The 21,893-nt window shown below is 38.6% G+C and overlaps 1 protein-coding gene across 3 annotated transcripts in view; it reads right to left on the bottom strand.

The window, feature by feature from the left end:
• The window catches only part of NBEA (neurobeachin), a 350,651-nt gene that overhangs the window by 80,656 nt on the left and 248,102 nt on the right, over positions 1-21,893 (bottom strand). For all 3 annotated transcript variants that reach the window (XM_081860054.1, XM_081860055.1, XM_081860053.1), the window contains 4 exons: positions 15,316-15,433; positions 13,141-13,243; positions 9,097-9,212; positions 1,571-1,683 (listed from right to left, as the gene is read on the bottom strand). In XM_081860054.1, coding sequence (XP_081716180.1) covers positions 1,571-1,683; positions 9,097-9,212; positions 13,141-13,243; positions 15,316-15,433 — 450 coding nt within the window. The remainder of the gene's footprint in view (positions 1-1,570; positions 1,684-9,096; positions 9,213-13,140; positions 13,244-15,315; positions 15,434-21,893) is intronic.

The raw sequence follows: 21,893 nt of genomic DNA, 5'->3' as shown, positions 1-21,893 counted from the left end.
AGAGAATACCGTAGCACAGAGTGATCCTCAAAAAGCTCTGTTCCTGGTAGACTACAATCCCATAGCAGATAGTGATGGCATAATGAAATTAAGTCTCAGATGGGGAAAATATATTAAACTTCATTCAAAAATTATTAAAACAATAGGAAACTTTATCTGCCTTCTATATGATAGACTATTTGGTATAGTAGATGTGCTGCAGATGTAGCAACCATAACTTCATTTACAACATATCATAGGTTATTTTTTCATAAAGGATATTAATTTAAGCAAATCAATGCTTTACATGTACAAGAAGCAACTACCAAAATGCAGAACTGTTTGGGACCTTTCAGTGAACTCAGGTTCTTACAAGCAGCAACAACTATTTAGGAAATACAGGGAGTTAAATGTTCTGGTGGACCACATTCCTCCAAAGAAACAGCACATTACACTAAGTATTCTTGGACACCTGCAAACACGCCAATTCAATGAGTCAAAGCTGACTCATACATTACCAAACTTTCTATTTCCTCTTACACCTATCCACTTTTACTTGGTTTCCATCCAATTTTCAGGTTTGGCAAGTCTCATTAGCTTATGAAAACTTATGAAACCATAATCAGAAATACAGTTAGGGAACCAAATTAATTTATCTGTTTTTATAAGAAGGATCTTATTTCCCTCTATCCCTAACAGGTTATGCATTAATTTCTATTTGTTTTTGTGTGGTCTAGGAAAGCACACGAAAAGTGTGCTTCTCTACACAGTTGGGTCTAATGAAAAAATTCCTTATGGATCCTTTATAACTTTTTCACATTGAACTTAATGCAACTGTGATAGTTCACTTGATAGAAATCTCAGGGTCATAGGTTGAAGCCCTACATTGGGAGAAAGATTCCTGTGTTGTAGGGATTGGCCTAGATGACTTCATGATCCCATCCAACTCTTCAAGTCTATGATTCTTTGAATATTCACACTAAGTGATTACTGCTATGAGCAATTTTGCTTAATGATAGTGTGTCTTGTGTTGATGACACTGTTGTCGTCATTTAAAAGGTACAAAAAGAATATGCATTCTCAAAATCTATTGTTTGGTTCCCCTCAGCCCAATGTTTTAAAATAATTGATTAAACTCAAGTGCAGGCCATTAAAACTTGCTGAAAATCTTGCTCCAAAGACTGAAATCCACCACTTAACACCAATATCCTTTCCTTGTCTTTGGGAATCTTACATAGGCCTCCCTAAGCAATTACAAACAGGTGTAATGGGTTTTGGGGCACCATCTTCTTTAAAAACATACATGCTGCTTGAAATGATGTGTTGCTTTCATTGTGGACCTAAATAATAGAGATCCTGCCACAGATCCTCTTATGTTGCCATCCATTTGTCTTGGGAGACCCTGGAGGAGTGTGCCTTGGGGAGCGAAGTCGAACAGTTGGAAAATTACAGTGTATGCTGTGGTTGTGGAGACCGATACAGGAGAGGCACATCCCCTTACATAGTAACAAGTAATGTTACTTTTCCTCCAAGAAGGGTGCTTTTTCCTTTCATAAAAATAAAACAAGACAAACAAGTAGCTGGAACATACCTTTGAAAGATCTCTGAAGTTTCCTGGCAAGGTTAGATCCAACTCCTCCGATTCATAATTTGTTAATACCCATGGAAATACAGGGTATTGGTTTAGATCATTATATGTACGTCCTGAAAATGGTGGAGGGAAACGTGGAAGATATGGTATGGTTATTAAACAGGACAACTGAACAACTGATAAAAAGCACAATACACCAATCAAAGATTTTTCTTCACATCCATGTAATATCACATTCTGAATTTCACCTATTTTGAGAAAAATAGCTACACAAAACAATGGGTCAGTGTGTCTGGCTGCTAACCAGAAGGTTGGTGGTTCAAGTCCACCTAGGGACAGCTGTGGGAAAGATTCCTGCATTGCAGGGGGTTGGGCTAGATGAGCCTCAGAATCCCTTCCAACTCTACAATTCCATGATTCTATGAAAATTATAGCATAAGCAGGCTACCATTTACATGTATTTTATTTGCACCCAAGTTCTTTTCATGTAGAATAAACATGCATTGGGGGATGTAGCATCACAGCGGTACACACAGTATACATGTGTAAACTTTCTCTCCTCAAGCAGGAATCCTGACCCTGGGGTACCTGGTTGTGCAAAGAAAGAACCTACACATAACAAATTACAGTCATACCTCAGGTTACAGCCGCTTCAGGTTGTGTTTTTTCGGGTTGCAGACCGCCAAAACCTGGAAGTACCGGAATGGGTTACTTCCGGGTGTCGGCAGTCTCGCATGCGCAGAAGCGCTAAATCACACTTTGCGCATGTGCAGAAGCGCCGAATCGCAACCCGCGCGTGCACAGACGCGGGTTGCGAATGCTGCGGATTGGGAACGTGCATCCCGCATGGATCACATTCGCGACCCAAGCGTCCACTGTATATACATGTAAGCTCTGTGCAGAAGATCCAATGGATACGTGGAGATCAGGATGAGGCCACTCCCTCCTCCCTCAACAGCCATTCGCTCTACCCTGTTTGGTCACTTGCAAAGGACTTGAATGCAAATCTCAGATACAACACCCTAAAACTTGTGAGCATCTCCAAGCTTAAGGCAGCTCACAACCCCTGTTTTGTAGCCTGTCATGTATATTAGACGCTGGCACACCCTTTTCTCAATCCTAAAGGTAAAGGTAAAGGTAAAGTACCCCTGCCCGTACGGGCCAGTCGTGACCGACTCTAGGGTTGCGCGCTCATCTCGCTCAAGAGGGCGGGAGCCAGCGCTGTCCGCAGACACTTCCGGGTCACGTGGCCAGCGTGACGAAGCTGCAACTGGTGAGCCAGCACCAGTGCCGCACATGGAAACGGTACCTATTTATCTACTTGCACTTAGGGGTGCTTTTGAACTGCTAGGTGGGCAGGAGCTGGGACCGAACAATGGGAGCTCACCCCGCCGCGGGGATTTGAACCGCCGACCTTACGATCAGCAAGTCCTAGGCACTGAGGTTTTACCCACAGCGCCACCCACGTCCCTTTTTCTCAACCCTAGGGAGGCATAAAATCAGACCTTTTCTTTGCAAGGTAAGCTTAACAAATTGCAGGTTCTACAACCTTGCATTCTTCAGCAGCACCTCACACATTTAGGCAATGCAAACGTTTTAGCACTCTTGATATGATGTAGTTCAAATGTGCCAGCTGGATCAACCTGCAATAAACTCTGCCATCAGAAGAAACAGTTGGAGAGCCCATGTTCAGTACCAGCACACAGACAACAGAATCTGCACAGCTTACTTTGTGTGTGCATCTGTTGGGGGAAAGGAACTTGCTTACTCTGTGAGACATCAGGCATTGGAGTTGCCTGCTGCACAGCACTAAGCCAACCAGGAGAGGCTCAAAAAGGAATTTGGTTTTTCCCATGCAGTCCTTAGTTGTTTGTACATAAGACTTTTCATAGATTTATTCCTTATCCAAATAATGAATTGCAGAAATGCAAGCCTCTATTGGTGTATGTTTTACCTTTACTGAAGGAGCAGATTTTCCTTCAACTAGGCTTATAGAGATTAATGTTAAAGGCTGAATATTAAATATTGCAAGCCTATGACACTAATCTACTTGAACAATAAAAACCGAGGCACAGAAAATGAGATCTCAGAAATACTGGAATATGTTTCTTCATTAAAAATAACTTTTTAATTAAACCATCCAATTTAATGTTTTTATGTGGCACTTCAGTCTTGAAGGTAAAGTGATGTAGAGACAGCTGACAAAGAAATTATAACTGCAATTCCTTGGTGAAAATGTTAATGACAGCAAAATATTGTTTAATTAGATGATTGCAGCATCTGGATTAACACTCTTTAAAAGCGATGTTCCTGTGCTTGTCTACTTCTTCACACTTTACAGACATTTTGTCATCTCTAGGTCATTAGGAAAGAATTTTTAATGGTTTTTCTAGATGCAAGCAGTTCAAGTTACATCTAATTAGATGACAATAATAAGCCCAACACATGCAGTAGCTAAATATATACATAATTAACCAGTAAGGGCTTGTACATCACAGAGTAAAAAAGTGGAAAATGCTAAATGGAGAGGGAAGAAGTAGGGCTGAATTCGTTACCTGAATATGTCAATTTTCTACTAACATGTTAAAAATACTTTCCATCCGAAATAAAGAGAATATTGCTCACCCTTTTTAGTGTATGATTTTCAGCTAACTATATGTGTGAATATTTATTTTTACTAATTAGAGCCTTAACATTTTATATGTTTTAGTTAAGAAATACTTTCCACTTCTTATAGAATATCATTTACAACCAAGTCTGCATGCTCTTCTTCCTCATTCATTATTTTCTGTTGTGACATATGAGGTATATTATTTTTTATTTTATCTATATCTATATCTATATCTATATCTATATCTATATCTATATCTATATCTATATCTATATCTATATCTATATCTATATCTATATCTATATCTATATCTATAAGCATGATCAATCTGCTACCTAAAAACAATGCAAGCATTGCAGTGAGACATAATTCTGGCTGCTAGACTGAACCATCTGACTCTTCCATCTTTTCCAGTGGAAGGATGTTTTATTAATATTATAGTAATTAAAGTGAGATTGTACTGCTTGCAGTTCTGTTATTTTTAATTGCTTATTACATATAGCATCTTTCATTTTCTAGTGAGAAAAGTGGTGCTGAATCAGTAAAAGTAGTGATTTCTCCTTCTCTCTATAAATCAGGGGATTCCTGAGAATTGTGCAGAGTCAGAATTTTATAAATAATTCTGACTCTGCTCAATTCTCCAAGAATTCCCAGTCAGGAAGTCCTACGTCTACAAAATGAAGACAAAAGCCAGGGGCAGGCAGAGTATAAAACTTAGACTGACTGATAAGCAGCAGAGTGCCATGTTTACCTTTGGAAAAAGAAAAAGAAACCACACAGCGCTGTAAACATGATGAAATATGTCCAGTGACAAGAGGGGCAGAGAAGAGGTGAAGACCTTGGGAGCAGAACGAAGTAGAGAGAAAGCAACTGGGTATGCTTGTCAAAAGAAGAGCTCTCAGACTCCAGACAACCATTTTGACTGCAAACTACAGATACAGTTATGGAAGCGATGAGATGTTCGCCTTACTTTTAGCAACTTCCTTGCTGGTTTGTTATTATTATTATTTTATTAGTGAATAGATTTTGCAGTTCTTTGATTGATTTAGAGCATTATTTTAAAATGGATGAGATTAGTATATGAGGAACGTCTGCAAATCCATTAAGATTAACTAGAGTGCAATCCTATTCTTATTTAGGCAGAAGCAAGCCCACAATGGGGCTTACTCCCACTTAAATATGTATAGGATTGCAGCCTAAGTCCCCCTAAACTCAGTGGCACTTACTTCTGAGTAGACATATACAGGATTACACTGTAAATCTCCTAAAGCTCTAATCTGTAAATGTATTATTATATTCCTATTCTGCTTTGTGAACAGATTAAGAAAGACTCATGTAGTGAATCTCATTTATGCATCAATAACTTCTATTGAGCTCACTGAATACAGATTTAGATCTAGTCCCTAACCATTATTACCATCCATGACAGCTATGTTACTTACTCCTTTATCATCAAAACTTCATTTGATGAGGACTGTAACTGCATCAAGCAAGGTGCTTATCTACCTCAAACAAATGGATAGGCAAAAGGAAGGAAGAAGGACTAGCTAGCAGTAAATGTAACACATTTTTGTTTTTAAAGGTATCCACAGAAAATCCAGAATCCATGTCAAGCTAGTTAGCTTAATGTGTATGGGTAAACTGGTGGAAAGCATGAATGAAGGAAAATATCAATCATATAGAAAATAAGTCTTGCATAAGATGAAACAACATGGTTTCTGCATATACAAGTCCCATCTCTCTCTGTTCTTTGAGAATGTTAAGCATGTGGATAGGAGTGTATATTAGAGATGGATGGTTTAGCCTATTTCATGTGTTTATTCATAAATTTGTTCAGTCCAATTTCTGCATTAATCAGTGGATTTTTAAAATTTAAATAGCTGTATGAAAATTCATATATACATACGTATTTTGTCTCAATGCACTCATTTCCAAATGCATTTGATCCTAAAATACATACTTTTAAATTGATGTCAGTGTGTGTCTTCATTCAAAAACTGTATCATTAAATTTAGAGGTGTAAAATCTGAAGAATTACATTCTGATCCGTATATAATTCTAACAGGTGCAAATTAGGTTAGTTCACTTAAATATACAAACCAAGCAAAATTATCCTCCATCCCTAATGTTTACTTGGATTTTCAAAAAGCTTTCAACAAAGTCCCTCTCCAAGGCACTTAAGTAAACGTAGCAGTCATGGGATAAAAGGGCAGGTCTTCTTAAACATCAGTAATTGGTTAAAGAACAGTAAGCAAAGATTTAAGACGCAGTGGACAATTCTCACAGTGAAGGGATGTAGGAAGAAGTGTGGTCCCCAAGGACCAGCGTTTTTAACTTGTTTGTAAGTGGCATAGAGGAGGCGGTGTCAACCTTTTTGGGACCATGGGCCCATTTGCAAACCAGATAAACTATTGTGGCCACCACAACCTATTATATTGCCTACAATATAATGCATCTTTCAAGTTTATTTTCAGTAGGGGGAGGGGACTGTTGGGCACCAGGAAACAACCCCTGTCCTAGAGCTAGGATGAGCAAGAGGGCAATTCAGTGTAAGTGTAAATTGATGCACAATGGTGCAAAAAAATCCTAATTTCACATATATATTGACAGATTGTGAGCTGATGGTGACTGGTCAGGAAAAGATTAGGAACATCTCAATGAAAACACTGTGCATGACAACTTGTGTATGACAAAAGGGATTGAAAACTTGCTAATATCACAATATCTGTATAAAAATATTTAACGCAACATATTTGGAATACTGTGAACAATTTTGTTTGCCAGATCTCAGAAAGGATATTACAGAACTGAAAATGGTAACCAATTCTGATGAGAGGAATAAACAAAATAAAAAAAAATAAAAAAATAAAAAAATTCCTTCCAGTAGCACCTTAAAGACCAACTAAGTTAGTTCTAGGTATGAGCTTTCGTGTGCATGCACACTTCTTCAGATACTATCTGAAGAAGTGTATCTGAAGAAGTGTATCTGAAGAAGTGTGCATGCACATGAAAGCTCATACCTAGAACTAACTTAGTTGGTCTTTAAGGTGCTACTGGAAGGAATTTTTTTATTTTGTTTTGACTATGGCAGACCAACACGGCTACCTATCTGTGAGAGGAATAAAGCAACTCCTTTATGCAGAAACTGCTGGGGCTTTTTAGTTGGGGGGGGGCAGACAAGAAAGGAGTTAAAATTATGCATGATGTGCAGAAAGCGAATAGAGAGACCATTGATAGGGTCATCCAATGGGCGATTCTGGACAGAAAAAGTAAGTACTTCTTCACACAGAACTTAATAAATGTATTAAATTTGCTATGGCAATGGCCATCAACTTAGATGGTTTTAAAGGGGTACTGGACAAATTCATGGAGGATAAAGTCTTCAATGGCTACTAGCAACAATAGCCATATACTGCCTCTGAATGCCAGTTTCTGGGAAGCAACTATGGGAGAGGGCTATTGTCTTAAGCTCGTCAGCTATGCGCTTCCAACAGAAACATGGTTGGTCACTCTGGGAACAGAATGCTGGATGAGATGGGCCTCTGGTCTACTCCAACAGGGCTCTTACGCCTGTATGGCTAAGGCAACGCAGTGGGTTCAATAAAAGACAACCCAAGATGTCTCTGTTCATTTATTTAGGCAAGGGAAAACTCAAAAATGAAATGGTTGCTGCTAAGTGAGTTCTTACATCTCAAAGCAGGTGGAAAAGAGACAAAAAAATAATAATAGAAAAATCTTGATAAAGGGAAATCTACAATAATACTAGGCTACCAAATGGGATTGCTATCAGGATTCTTGAACTAATTTATGTGAATTTTTTTGAGCACTCTAAGTGCTATATAAATGCTAGATATTATCATTAAAGTATTTATAGCATACTAGCTTAAGAAAGTTAATGTCACTGCATAATGATCCACTATTATGGTAGGTTATTCTAACATCTAAAATTCATTAAATGGGATTTATGGCTCTACATAGTATTGAATTATTACTGTAATAAATCCCATGCTACAGACTAACAAATTAATCATACTGAGTCATTTTCAAAGTGAAATGTATCTGGTCTGCATGGTTTTGCCTGGCCCAGGCCTAAGCATGACTTACTAACCATATATTTATAGAATATGATACAAAATAAATACCAACATGTTTGCACATTTTTCGTGTGTGTGTGTATTCCTTCGGCTCCTACCTAAGGCTCAATGGACATTCAGCTGAATTTCATTCCACCTGAGGAAATTTACCTGTGGCAAGGTTTGTATTATTTTTGGATGCTGTGATGTTGATATATTAATGGCACAACAACCATGCTGTTGTATGTTAACAGTAAATCCTTGTATATCATTTTATATTTCAAGCCAGCATGCATTAATTAGTTTCAAGTGCTAGTGAAATCCACCTCTCATTAAGTGATGTAGAAAGGTTTTGAATCGTGGGCCTAATGTTAAAGATCAGTTCTCATGCATTCCAGTTCAAGGTGCTAAAAAAGGGAAGATGCCGCAATTTAATCATAACACCACCTAGGTGACATCTGTACTAGGCAGGATACTACTGTTATTTTGCTGTCTAGTTGCTGTTGCTAAGAATGACGAAGTAGCGAAATTACATTTTCCCATTATTATTTCCAGACACACACTGGCAATGGTTTGTTGACTCTAATAAAGCTTCAGACAAAGCTGTCAGCAGAGGAAATGGCAGAAGGAGAGCAAAGAACAACCACCACCACAATAAATAAATTTGAAGTCTGGGTGATAGGTTGTGCATTTTTCGATAAAATTTAATGTGAGTTTTTCAGAATCTATCATACAGCCACAGCTAAATTCCAGATAGATAAGTGTATTCTATCAAGTCACGGTGCTCAAGAAGTTGACAAACATAAACATATTATGAAGGATTAAAGAGACAAAAGACTTACCTGCTATAGTATTGAGAAACATCAAATACTCAAAGTTTGAAATCTCCCTTCGTTGCCAACGCTGAGTCATATTGGAAGATTTATACAGTTGACGGGGAGTGGCCAGAGAAATTCGTCTAGGAATTAAAGTTAAAGAACACATTCTAATAGTTGTTTCTATATTGCAAACTTACTAGCATTTTATCATAGAATCATAGAGTTGGAAGAGACCACAAGGGCCATCGAGTCCAACCCCCTGCCAAGCAGGAAACAAAATGGAAGTGCTTAGGAGCACAGCAAGCTGCCTTGCTGGAGGTATTTTAGCAGAGGTTGGGTGGCCATCCGCCATGGATGCTTTCGTTGCGATTCCTGCCTTGTGGGGGTTGGACTAGATGACCCTTGGCACCCCTTCCATTTCTACAGTTCTGTGATTCTATGAGTCACATAAAGCAGCGCATGGAAACGCCATTTACCTTCCCGCTGGAGTGGTACCTATTTATCTACTTGCACTTTGACATGCTTTCGAACTGCTAGGTTGGCAGGAGCAGGGACCGAGCAACGGGAGCTCACCCCATCACGGGGATTCGAACCACCGACCTTCTGATCAGCAAGTCCTAGGCTCTGTGGTTTAACCCACAGCGCCACCTGCATCCCTTGCCTTTCCCCTACCCTGAAGCTATTTGCATTTTATAACTCAGAATTATGTATTCTTTTTCACACCATTGTTGAAAAAGACTTAGTTGTTATTAGAACATATAGAATACATGTTAACACGAACACTAGATGTAAAGTTACAGATGGGTAGCCGTGTTGGTCTGCCATAGTCAAAACAAAATAAAAAAATTCCTTCCAGTAGCACCTTAAAGACCAACTAAGTTAGTTCTTGGTATGAGCTTTCGTGTGCATGCACACTTCTTCAGATACACTGAAACAGAAGTCACCAGACCCTTCTATATAGTGAGAAGGTGGGGAGGGGTATTACTCAGAAGGGTGGTGGGAATGGGTGATTGGCAGATAGCTGTGATGAGCCTGTTGACGACTCTTAACGACTGCAATAGGTCTTACAGGAAAAAGCAAGGGGTGAGAAGGTGAAAAATGGCTTTGTCATGTATAATGAGATAAGAATCCAATGTCTTTGTTCAGACCAGGTCTCTCCATGGTTTTAAGTTTGGTAATAAGTTGCAATTCAGCAGCTTCTCTTTCCAGTCTATTTCTGAAATTCCTTTGTAATAGAACAGCTACTTTGAGATCTTGTATAGAATGTCCTGGGAGATTGAAGTGTTCTCCTACTGGTTTCTCTGTCTTGTGATTCCTGATGTCAGAAATCACAAGACAGAGAATCACATTTTTCACCTTCTCACCCCTTGCTTTTTCCTGTAAGACCTATTGCAGTCGTTAAGAGTCGTCAACAGGCTCATCACAGCTATCTGCCAATCACCCATTCCCACCACCCTTCTGAGTAATACCCCTCCCCACCTTCTCACTATATAGAAGGGTCTGGTGACTTCTGTTTCAGTGTATCTGAAGAAGTGTGCATGCACACGAAAGCTCATACCTAGAACTAACTTAGTTGGTCTTTAAGGTGCTACTGGAAGGAATTTTTTTATTTTGTTTTGACTAGATGTAAAGACTGGATTCACAATCCAATCCAATATAATTATAGTAGTACTTTCATGACTCTTTTAAAATTTAATTGAACTTGTATGAGAGTAGCTGTGCAGAACTGCAATCAGACAATGGACTGGATGAGAGCCAACAAACTGAAGCTCAATCCAGGTAAAGCTGAGGCACTGCTAGTGGGTGGTTCCCTACACTAGTTTACCTGCTTTTGATGGGGTTATACTTCATTTGAAGGGGTGAGTATGTGGTCTGGGGGATACTTCTGGATCCATTGCTGTCACTTGGGGCTCAGGTGGCCTCAGTGGTATAGAATGCCTTCCATCAGTTGCACCCCTATCTGGGCAAGGATAGCCTGTGCCGTCTGTGCTCTGGTAATTCTAGGCTACATTATTGCAACATGCTATATGTTGGGTTGCCTGTCAGGATGGTTCAGAACCTTGAGTTGTTGCAGAATTTGGCAGCCAGGTAGCTCACGGGGGCAAGATGGTTTGAGCATATTTCACCGATCCTGGCCCAACTACATTGGCTGCCAATTAGTTACTGCACACAGTTCAAAGGGCTGGTATTAAATGCCTCAGGATCACAACACTTAAAAAACCACCTTTCTCCATATGAACCTACTTGGATCATCATCTGAGGCCTTTCTTGGTGTGCCTCCTTTAAGAGAGGTCTGGATTGTGACAACACGAGAATGGGTCTTTTCTGTGATAACTTCCTACTTGTGGAATGCTCTCTGCAGGGAAGCTTGCCTGGCACATTCATATATTTAGGCGCCAGGAGAAAACATTTATCTTTTACCAGGCCTTTGGCTGTGTGGCCTTTAAATGGGGTTTTTTTTGGGGGGGGGAGGTTACTGGTTTTTATTGTTCTTGTTCTTGTTTTTATTGTGTATTTTGTGTTCTCATTTTCTATTTTTATGTTGTGATCTTCGGATGAAGGGTGGTATACAAACTTAAATAAATAGTCGTAGTAGTTCCTGCTTAAAATCTCACTTGTACCATGAATTCACTCAGTGGTCTTAAGCAAGCCCCTCTCTTTCAGCTTTACTGGTCTCATCTGCTGGATGGGGATCATATTAACTAACCTTATAGACTTATTATAAGGACTGTTATATATTTGGTGTAAAAGAACTATACCCGCAGAAATCATATATGCAGTATAATTAACTTTGTATGATACAGAATGGTGGAGTAGAAAAATTTGTTCCACTTGCATTTTGGAAATGTTGGAATATTTTATTTCACTCACAGTATTAGTACAATCTACTTATTTTTGGCATTACTTGGATCCTTTAAGGGCTTTTATTTTTGGATGCTACCTTCTGATTTGACAGAATATGATGCAAAACAAATCTCTTCTGATAGCTTCCTACTGGTAAGATAGCTGAAGAAATTCATGGAGTGTGAATTACTGTGGCAGAGTTAAATAAATTATGCACAGTAAATTGGTTCCATGCCCTTATGTTTCAAATAACGTAGGAAGGACACACTACTGTGGTGTTTTCTAAATCTGCCCAGCTTTGATCAAGTCACATTACCTTTTGGATATACTACCGCAAATGTGTATATGGAAATGTTACTTTTGTTTATTGGAAAACAGCAACATCTCTACAGACCAAGGAAGCAATATTCCCTAAGCACTTGTGTGTCAGCATGACTAGTAAGCATTTCAGTAGGAGATGGGAGAGCATTGGTTGGTGAACTGTGTCCTATGAGGCTGGGGGTTAACAAAATCTTCTAAATAACCAGTATCCCTACCATTGTGAGCATCTTTATCATGTTTATGACATTTTAAACATAAGTAAAATCCTTATATACATTTTCTGTGCTGTTAGCATTAAACGCCAGTGAACAGGCATCCCTACATAAAAATCTAATTTCTACACAAAGGGATAGTCTCTGACTTGTAACAGTAGAGTAGGCAACATTTTTTAAAAATCAAAACAGTGAAAGATCCACACACTATTTAAACAATAATTTTCCTGTAAGTGGAACAGACTAAAATACAATGATGGTGAAGGTGGAATTTTCTAATTATACTTAAAAAAGAATGTATATTATAAGTAATTTAGGCTGCAATTGTAAGCATACTTTCCTGTGAGTCGCCAATGAGGTCAGTGGGACGGAATAAACATTTATAGAATTGCACTGTTAAAAACTAATCTGTTAATTCCATCTTGATGACGATTCCAGAACACCTGGCAGTAACCTGTTTAACAATTATGATTCCTGTCTGAACAGGAAGCGATCTGAGAGTGAATGGACATGACACCCACAAATGATTTTACTTGAAAGTAATGCAATGTTTCCGTGACTATGATCACTGACGCATGATAGATGCTCCACATAATCGAGCTTTCATGCATTATCATCACATGACAATCTTGTGTGAATCTACTCTGAAGTTACCACAAAAGAAAACAGGAAATAAGATATATCATGATACCTAGCTTGTGGCAAGCCATAGCTGGTTCCTACTCCAACACGAGGTAAGCTGTACACAACCTTTTTGACTGTTGCTTGGTCAGGAAAATTGAACATTACGGAAGCTGTTGGACAACCAGAATTGATACGTTAGGAACTGACTTATGTGCAAACAGATGTTTCTATGTACAACACCTCATGATATCTCACAAAAAAAATACATTTATTTATAAGTAAAAGTATTACTGTACAGCCCACTCACATACAATATCAAGGTACCGCAATAAATAAAATATAATAACATGATGCAAAATAGTCACAAGAAAGACTTGCTCATAATCATAAGCAACTGAATAGGTCTGTTGGCATACAGAGTCTTCAAGAGACGTCTAAAAATTAACAGTGATGCCTGGTGTTATTCAAACAAACAAACAAGCATATTTTAATAAATCTATATGATAATGCATATTTATTTATTAAACTATTTTTAGCCCAGCTAAAAATCTCAGGGTCCAAGTAATATTTTACACATAGTATAAAATAACAGTTACACTGCTATATATAAGATCACAACCAATCAGCAAATCTCATCAAACTGGGAGGTCCAATATCAACTACAGTTTGCATGAACCAAAGGCCTGCATAAACAGGCAGCTCTTAACTTGGTGACAAAAGAAGACCACTGATGGTGTGGTCTCTGAGGGGAGAATGTTATGCAGCTGGGACTCCACAGCCATGAAGCCATCTCTTTCATCTTCATATATATATATCAATATATATATATTGATATACCAAAGAAGGGAGGTAAGAAAAGGTCATTGGCTGTAACTTTATTCTTCTATGAAACCAAGGCACATTAAAGGAGCCTTCTCAGATTCCTACATAGAAAGGTAGGCAGATCTACACTGTGGATCAAGGTCCTATCTTGCAGAAAACCATACTCGGGAAGAAAGGTGCACATTCACCTGTTCAGTCCTGTAGCACATTGAACAGAATGCTCATTGGTTACTTTAAAAATTCACCAGAACTACTGTTTGTTCATACCAGTTACACTGCTTTAATATTGTGGTGATTAACACTGCTTTTTACATCTAAAATACATACTTGGATCCTTTGAAAAGTGACACTTGTTTTACATAATTGCTTATTTGGGCGTAAAAGTTAATTCCTGAAGTGTTATTTCCTAGTATACATATACACCACCCATTCTATAACACAATGGACAGACAATTTTCTCCTTCGATTTATAACTAATAGTCTCCATATTTTGGACTCAGTTGTGGGGGAACACAATATCAGCTTTGTATTACACAAGAACATTCCAGTAATTTCAATGATGTTTGCAGATCATTTCCAGGAGAATTCACTGTACTCAAATGAATGGTTAATTGTTATGTTTACTTTTTTCGCAATACACAGATTTTATGCTACCAACAAATTCATCAGATGGCAAAGTTACACTCTCAGCTGCTTAAGATTCATTGTATTTTGAAGTCTAATAATTTTAAAGCATTGTGTTGTTGTTTAAATAATATAGTGTGAGGACATAAGAAGGGCCTGCTGGATCAGGCCAAAGGACCATCTAGTATAGCACCCTGTTCTCACAGTGGTCAATTATACACCTATGGGAAACCCAAAAGCCATTACCTGAGAGGAACAGCACTCTACCCACTTGCAGGTCTCAGTATCTGGTATTCAGGGGCATACTGCCTCTGACAGCAGAGTAGAACATAGCCATTGTTCTACTCACAGCTCTTGATAAAGAATATTATGTGGCATATCAGAGATATATCAAGTAGGATCCAAATTTCACCTTCTATGGATGACAAAGCTCCTTCCCATAGCCAACATTTGCTAACAAATAAAAACAAAATTACTTTGATAACCTGAAGTCAATCACATTTGTGGTTAATATTTTGTTCATGAACTGCACCAAATATTTGATCTAAAAACTGAGTGAAATTCAGAATATGAGCCATCCCGCTACAGCAGCTGGGGCTCAGTGAAGCCTCCTTTTTCCCACTGTCCAATGCATTGGCTGTCTACTCATAGACATGTATGGATCATTACCTCTGCCCGGAAACAAAAAGTGAGAAACTAAATATCACTTCTGGATGCACATTTTCAGATCTGGTAGGTTTTGTTAGTTTTTAAACAGATGTGCAAATACTTTATTCAAAACATGCAGTGAACATACTTCTGTTTGCCATAAACACCTCCAAGGCTGTATTCTGAAGAAGGTAACGTCTTGAGAAAACAGCTCGAATTTCGCTGAACATCCATTTTCCATGAAGGCCTTCTGTATAAGCAAGAACCTACAAAAGAAAAAGAACACTTTTTGACTTGTGATTTTGGTGCTACTAATAAAAACCGACTTATGCTTAAGTATTATTTTTTTCCTGTATCTTGAAGAATTCTTTTTATGTGATATGATGCCATTCCCCCCTGTTTGCTGGGCAATGTCACACCTTAAAAAGATCACCTCCTGCCAAATCTGGCAACCCTATGAATCATCAGCCACCTATTCTAAGGGAACTGAGATGAAAGAAAACCCCTGAGAAAATCCTGTTACTGAAGGAAATGTTGGTCAAATGAAAGCAAAGGGAAGTTCAGAGAAAGCAAAATTGTCTCAAGTTATTTGTCAGTGAAGTAACCAACCAGAATTTTTTTAATGGGTTACAGTCCTCCAACAGGTATCATGCCTCTATTAATGACAAATCTGGATTTGAGAAACCAGACAAGAGGAAAATACAAAAATACAACATGTGGATTTCAACATGTGGATTTCAGTTCCACACTTTGACAATGACAATGGCAAGCAATAGCAGGAAACTTTTATCATAGCAACATGCTGGTTTTTAAGGTGACCACAAGCTAGAAGCAGATACCTGAAAGCAAAAAATTTTGTTACTACCAAAAGACTTGACAATAGTATTATCATCACCTTTTAAGCTTCTTTTTTAGCCTTCCACTTTTGAGAACTGATTAATGATCTGATTTGATTTCTAAGGCTGCAATTCTAAGTATAGTATATCGCCTGGGAAGTGAATGTCAATGACCTCTGTGGAACTTACTTCAGAGTAAATATACTGCACATTTGGGTTAAATGTATGGCTGTCCACATCTAATGAATATTTGGATAGCGTTACATTCTTATTTACTGTCTAAAGTCTGTTTTAGAAAGCAAACTTCCATGAATGATTTATTTATTTTTTGTTCTCTGTCATGGAATGAATTACAGTAATAATTCTAGTTGGCTAAAAAGCAAAGAAAAGAAGTGCACAGCTTAGATGCACAGGTTTAAAGAACAGTGGGACTACAAGGGCACCTTATTTGAGTCGGTGCATATGTACGATCCCATTAATTATTGCTCAGATACTATAGCTATCCATGAATCATGTTGTAGAACATACCTTGTACTAAAGACTCCAAGTAATTAAGAATTTGCTAGGTGTATTCTAATGTTTAATTATATTCACTATTTGATCAATGCAGCTTACTCCAGAACGAACTTTACCAGCTAAACATCGAATCAGTAGATCATGTAAGGCCTTTGTCTATCAGATTAAGGAGATTTTTAGCATCAAATGTCTTCTTCTGTGTACATAATTACACACGTATCAAGTCACCTTACAATATACCTTGATAGATATTTAGTTTTCTTTGATATATGATACTAAATACCATAAACCTTTATGCAAAATGTGAGGTAATCTAAAACAATAACTCCTCAATTTATACCAGTTTCTGTATAGGGTATTTTTCTGTTAATGCTAAGCATTCAATGTCCTAGAAGAAATTAGAGACATCAGTGGATTTAAGATGCTAAAATGTATATCTAGGATCATATGATGTTCTGTATGTCACAGAAGCTGCAGCCAGATACCCTTAAATGGTTGCTATACATAAGCACCAAAATTTGGAGTTATGCTAGAATTGGACCTTTCTTAACATCTAATGTTGTCCACACAAGTTAATGAAACATATTTAAAATCTGTGGAGAAATAAACTAGAAATATTAATAATAAAGAAACCTTAGAATACAAACAATGAAAAATCCTGAGAATGCAAACAGGGACATATATTCTCTCTCTCTCTATGAAACTGTGTGAAATACCTATTTTTCTGTCATAAAGGGAAACATTCACATGAAAGGAAAACAAGCAGGTAGAATGTGACAGTATGCATAAATATACATGGGCAAACCATATTCATTTGTTTAAGTCAGGGAAACAATATATATTTATGTTTCTTTATGCAAGGGAAAAGGTTTAGCTTGGAGGTAAAATCATACATTACATAGCAGCTCAGGATCTGATTGTCTTACTTTGGGTCTGGATGAAATTCCCCATAGGTCAGATTTATAGGGACTCTTGCTTTTGTTTTCTGCTCTCTCCAGCATGCTATGGCAGTATTCAGCCCATGGACTGTTTTCTTCATATAGTCATATTTGGAGAAGATATTGTAGGTCACCAATTCTGCTTGATGCAAGAAATCCAGCCTTTGGTTGAATGACAAAGGAGAACCTATTTCTCCCCATGCTAATTAATTGCATAGTTAAACTCATCTTACTACTCTGAAATTTTCTCTAATGCTGAATCAAAATCTACTCTCCTGTAACTTAAGTTCATTACATCTACTCCTCTGGGGCAGCATAGGACAAGACTTCTTCCATGTGAGAACCCTTCACATCTTTGAAGACTGCTATTATATTCCTCCAGTCCTTGGTCTTCTCCAGGCTAAACATACCCAGTTCCTTTAACCTTTCCTCATTGGGCTCCCCCCGTTAAGCCTACCCTGAAATGGATAGTCTCATGCAGTCTCTGCAGAAGACTCCCAAGAAGACACTCCTACTGGTGTAATGATGAAGAATGTAATCTGGGAGTATTCCTTGATTCAACCATGTCACTGGATGCCCAACTAGCCTCAGTGTCAAGAAGTGTCTTTTTCCAGCCAAGGCTTTACAAGTCATGCCCAGGCTGAAACCCATGGGGAAGGCTGCTGCTTAATTTGAGCACAAATAGCACCTTCATTTTAGTGGTAATTTTTATTGTACCGCTATTGCTGTTGGAATATACCGTATTTTTTGCTCTATAAGACTCACTTTTTCCCTCCTAAAAAGTAAGGGGAAATGTGTGTGCGTCTTATGGAATGAATGCAGGCTGCGCAGCTATCCCAGAAGCCAGAACAGCAAGAGGGATTGCTGCTTTCACTGCGCAGCGATCCCTCTTGCTGTTCTCGCTTCTGAGATTCAGAATATTTTTTTTCTTGTTTTCCTCCTCCAAAAACTAGGTGTGTCTTGTGGTCTGGTGCGTCTTATAGAGCGAAAAATATGGTAATTTTATTCTCCAGAATGCTGCCACAAGAGGGCAGAGCAAACTTCAAACCTCAGTAACTGAAGGAGGAGCCAGAAACACCCCCCAATGAATTATAACCTTATACTAATTTACACAGTTTATGTGCATGCACTTGTCTTCATGCACGCAGACATCCCAACCCAGGTGCTAAGCTATAACAGTTCTGTAGCCAAAAGAAGGTGACAGAAAACGTGATGGAGGTATCAGCATGCTTGGGGGAGCTCCAAGGTTTGCAGAAGAAGGGGGGAAATCTAATGGACTATCAGCTCCTCCCAAGAAGTGGCACAGGTGGATTGAGAATGCTGAAAGGTTGGGTGGGAGAAAACTGAAAATCACGGGGTAGGGGAAATACAGTGGAAAGTCTTCGGCAGTTCGAATCCCCGTGACGGGGTGACCTCCCATTGTTCCGTCCCAGCTCCTGCCCACCTAGCAGTTTGAAAGCATGTCAAAGTGACAGTAGATAAATAGGTACTGCTCTGGCGGGAAGGTAAACGGCATTTCCATGCCCTGTTTCACCAGAAGTGGCTTAGTCATGCTGGCCACATGAACCGGAAGCTGTCTGCAGACAAACGCCACCTCCCTTGGCCAAAGAGCGAGATGAGCATGCAACCCCAGAACCGTCCCTGGACCTAACGGTCAGGGGTACCTTTACCTTTACCTTTACCTTTTAAACAACACAACACCCTTCTTAAATAACGTATTGCCCTTGTTTGCCATTCTAAATCTTTCGAGGGGCTAAGGTGATTTACCAATGTGAATAAGTGGTATGGTAGGTCTTTTTTCATTTGTACTTGCGTTTGAGTATCCCACCACACAGAAAAAACAGAGTGCCATCCTAGCCAGAGTGCCTTGTTTCCCATTTTCCTCTACTGTGGCTTCTGACACACTTGTGTGCTTTCCATAACTTCAGCTTACAACAGAGCATGCTAGAAGTGGTTTGAAAGTTAAGATCCAAGAATTGAAGCAGCCACATTCGGAGTCCTTTGGGTCTTCTCTCGCGGCCATAATTAATACTAGTAATGGAATCATTTTGCCCAAGGCAATGAAATAAAAACTGTTTCTAGAACTATAAGTGAATCCTTCCAATGTTTGTGATCTGTTAAAGAGCTTGCATTCCCTCCTCTCCGCCTATTATTAGCCAGCATCCGTCTCATTGCTGATTGCCATTCCCCTGTGGCTATTTTCTGGCCATACCCTGTTGGCAAACATAAGGGTATTGTGTGCATATGGCTAAAGATGGCTCTCTTATCTGACACACATATCCTCAAATAAGCTAGTATCCACATACCCACAGGGTGGGGGAGGGGAATGTGCAAGTCCCAAGCTAAAAATAATTGTAATGTCTAATCTTTAACTTTTTAGCATCAGGCTAGGTTGCTTTCACAGCAGCCTTCTAGAGAAAATCCAACACACGCCAGATGACAATTGCAAACTAATCCCTTTCCTGCTTTCGATTTCTTTTTATGAACTGCAAAAGCAAGGTCCAAGAGACAGCCTCTGATGCATCTCAAGTCCAGTACATGCCTTTCAAACCTAATCAAGAGGGTGTAAAAATGTATATGGAAAGATGAAAGTGGCTTTGCCTTTGTAACATATGGCAAAAAAGCAGGAAAAGGCTGAAAGAGATGTTCCATAGGGGAAGGTTAAGTCTGATGCTAATGCTTATTTAAAATGGTGACAGTCTGGAGTAGTGAAGCCTTGCTGGGCTGCTTTAATTTCTCTCTGGAATAGCTTTCTCCCAACCTTCTGCAGCACATCAAAGTCTCTGGAGCTCAATTAAAATTGGATTATATTGAAATGCTCTGTCTATGGGACTGTGTGCTCACTAACACTTTTCTTTCGGTAATACTGCAGATGACACTTGCCCATCCCAATTTAAACAGTTGTCATAGAGACCACAAACTAAAGCAGCAGTAACTAACAATACAAAGGAAAGGTAAGTGCTCGGATTTCTATGAATGAAGGGGTTGGCTTTCAGCTGCACTGGATATACCACAAGCCGTTAAATGCAGCTAACATAAAAGGCTGTAATATGCCAAGCAGCTTGGCAGAGAGAAGCAAAGTAAACGATTCAAGTAAAGAATTTCATTTGTGCCTAGATAGCAACCCTGTAATTAGACAAGCATTTTGTATGTGGCTATTCTTCTACTACTTAAAATATCCAAAATTAATAGACTCTCTCTAAGGATCAGTACTGAAGGTGGGATATAGACAATAGCCAGCAGTCAGTAAATTGAAGAAGTTAATAATTATTTTCTAATTACCAGTTTAACATAATTGGAGTAATTACTAGGCACAGTAAGGGATTATTCTGTTATTTAATAAAAACAGAAAACTTTGTTTCCATGTGAATATGTAAAATGGGGAGCACCTTCATGCAATTCCATGAAAATTGAAATATAAACAGAGATTAGACTTCTTTGTATCATTTTATTAGTAAGATGTCCACTGAGAAAACAGAGGCTTATTTTATATGAGATTGTATCCTGAGCTATTCCACAGACTCAAGTCAGATAATCATGTTATTCAACACAATGTTCATGATGTACAATGTAAATATAAAACATTTTAAAATAACCCATCTAAATGGGTATGTGATCAGACCTAAATAGCTTTTAATTTAAAATCTTGTTTAATGTTATTATATTGCTTCAAAGATTGTCGACTTTTTATATATAAAAAAAATCCCTGTTCTGGCACTTTTCAAAAAAGCAAAATACTGTTATGAAGACAGCTTATATTTCTGGCAGCCATGCAGAGCAATACATTTGACAGCATAGATTGCAAGTAATGATATCATGTTCTCATGTAAATGGCATGTTTCTGGCACCATAAAAACTCACGACTTTTCTTGTAATTGGCTTACTCAGAGTCCCAAGGTTTTCTTCCCCTTGTCATTGTGCTGATCACCATGGAAATGAACAATTACTGTTAGTTTACTGTATGGCTCTATTTTTCTTTAAAGCCCTGGGTAAGCATGCTTCGTGCTCTCTTGGGGGAGACTGTGTTAGGATTTTGAAGCAGCAACAAGGCAGAGAGCACAAAGTGCAGGCCAAAGGGGAGGGAAGCAAAAATGTGTCAGAAAATCTAAAAAGTGCACAGATCAAAATTTGTCAAAACAAGGACTAGGTTTAAACCAACAAGAAAGGCCCCTACAGCTTGAGCCTTGACAAAGCATGGCCTATTTTATTTATTTTATTTTATTTTAAGCCCAGCTGTAGAAAACACCATCTAATGAACCTGTCTGGGGCTGCTGTCCCCATCCTGTCAGGCATGTCAGGAAATGACAAGCACTGGGGACAGGCCGCCGCCAGTCATAGACAGGCCTGCCAGCTGGAGAGTTCAGCCCCAATCTAATCACACCACCAGAAAATAACTTTTCATGCTTTCAGTCTGAAAAGATGGGCTCAAGAAAAGG

This window comes from Podarcis erhardii (assembly GCF_964252035.2).
Source record: "Podarcis erhardii genome assembly, chromosome: 4".
NCBI classification, from domain to species: domain Eukaryota; kingdom Metazoa; phylum Chordata; class Lepidosauria; order Squamata; family Lacertidae; genus Podarcis; species Podarcis erhardii.
Note: the sequence above shows the minus strand (reverse complement) of the source record. Positions and strands in the feature narration are given on the sequence as shown.